We start from the raw sequence: 7464 nt of genomic DNA, 5'->3' as shown, positions 1-7464 counted from the left end.
TTACTGCTAATTCCAGGTCCGCAGCTTCATACTGTATTCCTATCTTAGTTTATAAGCGAATCTTTCTCACTTTCTATGCACGCCTAGCTTAATTCTTCTATGCACATTCTTTACAAAAGAGGGTAGCCTTGCTGTCATAACCCTTGAAACTCATTTAGCATCCAATCTTGCATTGCGTGGGATTGGATCTTGTGGGTTTCAACCCCTCTTTTGAATGTAAAGTCTCCCAAGTGAAAACCATCAACCCTAGCAACCTCCCTTCTCTCTCCTTGGAGTTGGAAGAGGGGAGAGCAACTAGGTTTCGACCGATTTTCCGCTTTACAAGGATTAATTAAAGTGGTTGGTTGAGAGGATTGGATGTGTGAGAAGCCTCCAAGTGACACTTTATGATTGGTGCATAGGATCAAAAAGTCTTTTTTTTTGGATATCTAAAAATCATTTTTTAGAGTCTTGTTGAGGGTTAATGGAGAATTAAGATTTAAAAAAGTGCTCTTTTTGAAATTGTAAAAGTCTCTCTTTGGAGTCGTGCAATCTTGAATTGTGGGCACAATTACATTGATTAATAATGATTTTGATTGTGTAAATTATTAGCTAGTTTAAATAATTGTTTGTAGTCAACTAATGATTTGAGAGGAAAACTAAAAGAATTAGATAAATAGGCTATATTTATTTTATTTTTTGGAAATAAGATAATGAGAATGATGAATTGAAATAAATAATGTTTAATTTTTTATTTAAATTAGAAAATTAGAAAATTATTGATTAATTAAACAAATTATTCTACTAGAATAAGAAGAGTTCAATAATTAATTAAATAATTAAAAGTATTTAATTAACATGGTAGAGAGACTAGAATAATTAATTAAATAAATTTAATAAATGATGATGACAACAAAAATGTTGAAAGATAATTTTAAGTACCTACAAGTACCAATAGTACTAGATTAGAATAAATTGTTTTCAATAAATAAAACAATATTACAATGCAACAACACTAACAAAGCGAGGACAATGTAGAAACATATAATCATATAATCATTATTAGTCTGCTCATTCCTCATTTACAATAGCAACTGATCATCTATAATTAACTCCTTATAACATTTTCTTTTCAATAATAACATTCAAATTCATCAAGAATGACAAACTACTAAGAGAGTTGTCCCTTAATGAAAATTGTTGTTATTTAGTCTTTTGTTTTTGGTTGTTTAGCTCTTAAGACTTTCAATTTTTTGTTTTTGATCAATCTTACACCTTGTGACATTCATTTCGTTTATCTTAATAGCGATTATATAATTAATTGTTTGAACCCTTCCCATACTAATCTAATCAAAACATTCGATTTCATCAATTTAAAAATCAAATCGTAACTTTTTCCTAATTTTTTCTTAAAAATATACTTTAACACTATTTTAAAAATAATAATATAAACACTATTAATTAAAAAAAACTATACCACTGATTTCACTCTTTTTCACCAGATGATAAACCCTTGTTTGGGTTACCCCCACCAAATCACAAAATCTTACCATTGGTTATGTGGATGAGAATCAGAAATCCTTTCGACCTGTAATTCACTTTCAACCACAATTTCAATCAACAATCACCGGAACCAGATCCAACGAGCCTCCTGTTTCTGTACAATATTATATGATTCAAATGCCTAAAATTATTAATATAAGCAACCATCCTAAAAATCTTTCAGTACTTAAGTAGTCTGAGATTTAATAGATCATTGGCTCCAAATTATATATTTCTGACATGGATGACTCGGAGTCTCAACAGAACCAATCCTGAAACCTATCAATGGCTACTACAACGTGGCTTCCCATTTCCCCATTCACTTTCAATCCTGGCTTCGACAAACCAGGATTTGTTCATCGTACTTCACAGGTGCGTTGCTTCCCTTTCACTAACTTCAATTCGATATATCGAATTCAGAGCTCTGTGAAGTATTTTAGAATATGTAAACAAAGGAAAGTTCAAATCTTTGTCACCAAAGTCCACTGCACAATGTCAGTGGAAGAACGATTAAAAAATGCCATCAATGGTTTACGTACTGTAGAACAAGTTGATTCCATGACATATGTTCGTGTACTGCAAGAGTGTATCAGGAGGAAATCATTAGTTGGGGGCAAGCAAGTTCATGCCCACATTATAAGAAATCGAAACGAGATTGATGGTTTTTTAGGAAGTAACCTGACAAACATGTATGCTAAATGTGGGAATTTGGTTGATGCACGGCGAGTGTTTGAGGAAATGCCTGAACGAAACATTGTGTCATGGACATCAATGATAGCAGCACATGTTCAGAATGGGTTTTATGATGAGGCTTTGGAGCTCACGGGTTTAATGCAAGAGGCTGGCATGATGCCTGACGAATTCACCTTGCCCAGTTTGTTCCGGGCCTGTGCGAGCATGGAAGATCCAGAACAGGGCAAGGCGTTACATGGGATAGCAATCAAAACTGGTTTTGAGTCAGATGTAGGGGTGGGAAGTGCCCTTGTTGATATGTATGCAAAATGTGGTTTTTTGGGAGACTCATGCAAGGTGTTTGACAAAATGCCTGAGAAAAATGTGGTTTCATGGAATGTAATGATAATGACGTTTGGGCAGAGTGGGCAAGGAGAGGAGGGTTTAAAGTTTTTCATTCAAATGCAGAGGGAAGGTGTGAAGCCAAACTACTCAACGTTAACCACTGTTGCCAATATGTTTACAGATTTGGAAAACGTGGAACAAGGCAGACAATTGCATGCATACACTATTAAAGCCGGATTTGACTCAGATACGCCCTTGCATAATGCCCTTGTTATGATGTATACCAAGTCTGAGTGCTTTGACGAGGCTAAGATTATGTTTTATGAAATGAGCAAACAAGACCTCCTGTCATGGAATTCCACGATTGTTGGATTTGTTCAGAGTGGGTACTATCACGAGGCTTTGTGTTGTTTTTCCCATATGCAGCTGCAAGACATAAGGCCAAACCAGTTCACCCTTTCCACCATTCTTCGGGCATGTGCTAGCTTGCAAGCTTCTGAACAAGGCAAAGAGGTTCATGCTTATAGTATCAAATGTGGATTGGAGTCGAATGTCTTTGTAGGAAGTGCACTTGTTGATATGTATGCTAAATGTGGGCGATTGAATGATGCATGTAGAGTTTTTGAAAATATGCCCAAACGAAATGTGGTGTCTTGGACTGCAATGATTGGAGGTTATGTCCAAAATGAGCATCATGAGGAAGCCATTAAGCTCTTTTGCCAAATACAAGGGACAAGAATGATGGCAGATCCATTTACCTATGCCAGTGTCCTTGGTGCATGTGCTAGCCTACAGGATCTGCAGAAAGGCAAGCAGGTTCACGCTCATATCATCAAAACCAGATTTGGTGAAAATGTCTTCATAGCGAATTCCCTTATAACCATGTATTCTGAGTGTGGCCACCTAGAATATGCCTACATGGTGTTTGACAAAATATCTAAGAGAAATATAGTCTCATGGACAGCAATGATTGCTGGGTATGAACAAAATGGATGCAGCAAGGAAGCCCTTAAATTTTTTGGAGAAATGCAATTAGCAAGCATGGAACCTAATCAGTTTACTTTTATCAGTGTTCTTGAGGCATGTACGTCTCTTCACTATTTGAGATTTGGGAGGCAGATCCATGCCCAGGTATGTAAAACTGGATTAGATTTTGATACCTTTCTAGGTACTGCCCTAATTGATATGTATGCTATGTGTGGATGCACGGAGGATGCATGTAAGGTGCTTGATCAAAGTCCTAAGGATGATGCTTTATTATGGAGTGCTGTAATCATAGGATTTGCAGAAAATGGGTATGACAACGAAGCTCTAGATTTCCTTTACAGAATAAGATTGTCATACATGAAGAGGACACATTTCACCTTCTCACGTATTCTAAAGGCATGTGCCAGCATAGGATCTTTTCAGCGAGGGAAAGAAGTACATGCCTATGTTGTAAAATCTGGGTTTGAGTCAGATGTCTTTGTGGCAACTTCACTGGTTGATATGTATGCCAAATGCAGCAGCCCAGAGGATGCATCAAAAATCTTCTATGAGATGCCGGAACGGAATGTAGTCTCATGGAATGCAATGATTGCAGGGTATGTTCAAAATGGTCATTGTGAGGAGGCTCTCAAGCTTTCTAAGCAAATAGATATTGAAGGACTGAAGCTTGATAGATTCAGTTTTGTGAGTATTCTTGGCGCATGTACTGCTTTACCATCCCTCGAACAGGGAAAACAGTTCCATGTGTGTATCATCAAAAGAGGATATGAATTGGATGTTGCAGTGGCAAATGCCATCATTAACATGTATGCTAAATCTGGCTGCATACAAAATTCATACAAAGTGTTTGAGAAGATGCCAGAACGAAATGTTGTCTCATGGAATTCAATGATTGCAGGTTATGCACAACATGGGTGTGGGAAGGAGGCCATCCGACTGTTTGAAGAAATGCTACAGGCAGGGAGTGAACCAAGCCATGTCACTTTTGTTAGCGTTCTCTCTGCTTGCAGTCATGTAGGTCTAGTAGATGAAGGCAATCGCTACTTCAATTCAATGTTTGGAGATCATGACATCATGCCAAGAGCAGAGCACTATGCCTGCATAGTTGACCTTCTTAGTCGTGCCGGACGCCTAAATGAAGCAGCAAATGTTGTCAAAAGAATGCCATTTGAACCTAGTGCTTTGGTATGGCGTACCTTGCTTGGCGCTTGTAGAATCCATGGTAACTTGGAACTAGGTAAACATGCTGCAGAGTGTATACTAGCTTTGGAGCCAGAAGACACTGCAACTTATGTTCTTTTGTCAAACATCTATGCCGTGCTTGGGAGGTGGGAAGATGTAGCAAAGGTGAGAAAGCTGATGAAAGCCAAGGGGCTTAGAAAGGAGCAAGGATTAAGCTGGATTGAGGTTAAGGACAAGGTGCACACATTTGGTGTGCAAGACCGATCACATCCACAGACAGACGAGATATATTTAAAACTGGAAGAATTAACTGGACAAATAAAGAAGATAGGGTATTTACCAGATACAAGCGTTGTTTTGCACAATGTGGAGGAGGATCAAAAGAAAGATGACCTTTGCCATCATAGTGAGAGGCTGGCTATTGCTTTTGGGCTTATCAGGGCACCTCCAGGAGCACCTATTCAAGTCATGAAGAACCTTCGCGTGTGTGGTGACTGCCACACTGCCACAAAGCTCATCTCGAAGGTTGTTGAGAGAGAAATTATTGTGAGGGATGCTAATCGCTTCCATCATTTCAAGAATGGGCTCTGTTCATGTGGAGATTATTGGTGAAATAAAAAGTACTGTTATTTCCTATTTTTACAAAAGCCAGACACTTTTACCATTAACGATCATTTATGATCTTGAGTATTGCATCAAAGGCTTTATTTCCTTGTATGACACTGCATAAAAGTTTTGTGCAATGCCATGTTTTGGGATTCTGATTAAACTTGAGGGGGACGATGGTGTTAAAAGTATGAAGTTTAGGGAAGAATACTTTTTGGATTGAGTGTAGAGAAGACGAGGCACTGTAATATATGCTTATTTGGAGTCAGAGAAGTTGAGTAGCAAGATCCGTAACAACGAAAGCTTCATTTTTTAAATATTACATAAGCAGACAAGTCCGGTACTGCTATACTACTTAGCAATCTTAGCCATGACTAATATGTGTATAAGTGGGAAGCACATGCTTACAATTAAGCAGCATATAGATCAAAACGCCAGGGGCAACTAAAATTCCCACCCAACCAACTATAATTGGAGGAGGGCTAGAAGGCTGATTAACATATCTTGAAAGTACTTAAAACTAAAAGTCATAATATGAGACAGTACTTACAGTTGCAGATTACTACTCGATAGGTCCAGGCCTTGCTCAATGGCCTTTGAAGCATACGTAATTAACTGCTGGGTTGGGAAGATAGCCAGAGAGGTTCCAAGTTGCCTGAGAATTTGATGTGAGAATTAGGATTAGAAGTCTGTTGCAGCTGGCATTATACATACACATATATTCTCCATTTCCTTGCTTTATCAGAGTGGTGATTGTGTCAACCTAAGCACAGACTTGAAGGAGATTCCAAGTAAATGGGACATATTCTGGTATCTTGTTTCAATCAACATTCTGTCTTGCTTCACCTGCAAAATGCATTTAGGTTGATATGCTATTGGAAAATCATAATGGGTAAAAGGAGCCTTTCCTGATGATGGTAACAGGATGTAACTGGCCACTTAACCTTTGCCTGGGATTATGTACCTCCATTAACAAGTGAACCTTTAAAAGAGAAATAAGTCGAATATGCAATGTGTGCCGCTCAACTTTGATCCTCTCTTTTCTGTGTGAGATTCTTGATTGTCCAACTTAATGTTTGTGAGTTATCTAGTTTGATGGGGAAGTTTTCAGCGTTCCATAAATCTGTGCAGCCTTGCTTGAGTTTTTAACTTTCCTGAGAGCCTTGCTTGACACATTCATTTTAATACCCGTTGAACTTAATTTCTTGATGGATCGGTATTCCACCTGATATCTGCAGCACTGAAATTCTACTTTCTGGAGCTTAAAGATAAAACCATGAGAAGTGAACTAGTAATAAAAACTCATGTACAGAACGATGATATGGTTGTACAGAAACAGTGGAACACATATGATTATCAACAAGAGAGCCAAGCAGTTCCTTTATTAGAAAACTATGATTGGGTATTAAAATTGCATAGATGAGTATAACTGATTTATTTGGACTATTTCCAACGAAAGCTCTGTTGCAATTATACTATGACTTACGATGGATGACGTTCGAAACGGTCACATAACAATCTCCATTGACATTCGAGATGACATTGGTGCTAATAATCTGGATGGATATTTCCGACACTTAAATTTTTGTTCAGTTCGAATGAATTTTTCTCACTACTTAGGTACCTTGTAAGCTCCAAGGCTTAAATCTTTTCTCAACTTTGATTGACCAAACTTATTCTTGAATATAATTACTCAAGCATGTACTGAAGGAAAAACTGAGGGGAAAAGGAATTCATTTCTTTTGGTGTTCAAATTTTGTTTGGAGAAGTCGGGGAAATATCTCACAAATGTAAAAATTGAGGAATATCTGGTTGTAGTGAGTCAAAGTAATGTGAAAAATGTCACTATGTTATGTTTACTTTCAGTAGGATGTATGAAGATTCTTGGATGAGCTTCTCACGTAAGGCTATACATGCAGCCTCACAAATTTGGTATTTTGTATCCATGTTCAAAACTATTGGGTCGCCAATGTGGGTGAGTGGAAACCCTTTTGAAAAGAACTGAAAGTCCTCCAAGATTCAGGGTACCATTGTGCGGGTCATCAATAGTTCCCGTAAGTCTAGTCTACACTCACAACGGTAATGGGGATTCTACCTTAAGGCTTATATGGTTAATCTTATCATGAAGAAGATCATTTAAAAAAAAAGGAC

The 7464-nt window shown here is 37.7% G+C and overlaps 1 protein-coding gene across 1 annotated transcript; it reads left to right on the top strand.

Annotated features, from left to right (window-relative positions):
- The first annotated feature begins 1527 nt into the window (after positions 1–1527).
- On the top strand, positions 1528–7061 carry LOC131039868 (pentatricopeptide repeat-containing protein At2g27610). The gene has a single exon (XM_057972720.2). The coding sequence runs from the start codon at positions 1807–1809 to the stop codon at positions 5317–5319; it is 3513 nt and encodes a 1170-aa protein (XP_057828703.2). The 5' UTR covers positions 1528–1806; the 3' UTR covers positions 5320–7061.
- Positions 7062–7464: the final 403 nt, after the last annotated feature.

The sequence above is a fragment of the Cryptomeria japonica genome, chromosome 7 (assembly GCF_030272615.1).
Source record: "Cryptomeria japonica chromosome 7, Sugi_1.0, whole genome shotgun sequence".
NCBI classification, from domain to species: domain Eukaryota; kingdom Viridiplantae; phylum Streptophyta; class Pinopsida; order Cupressales; family Cupressaceae; genus Cryptomeria; species Cryptomeria japonica.
The sequence above is the reverse complement of the archived record's forward strand: the minus strand, read 5'-3'. Positions and strand labels throughout refer to the sequence as shown.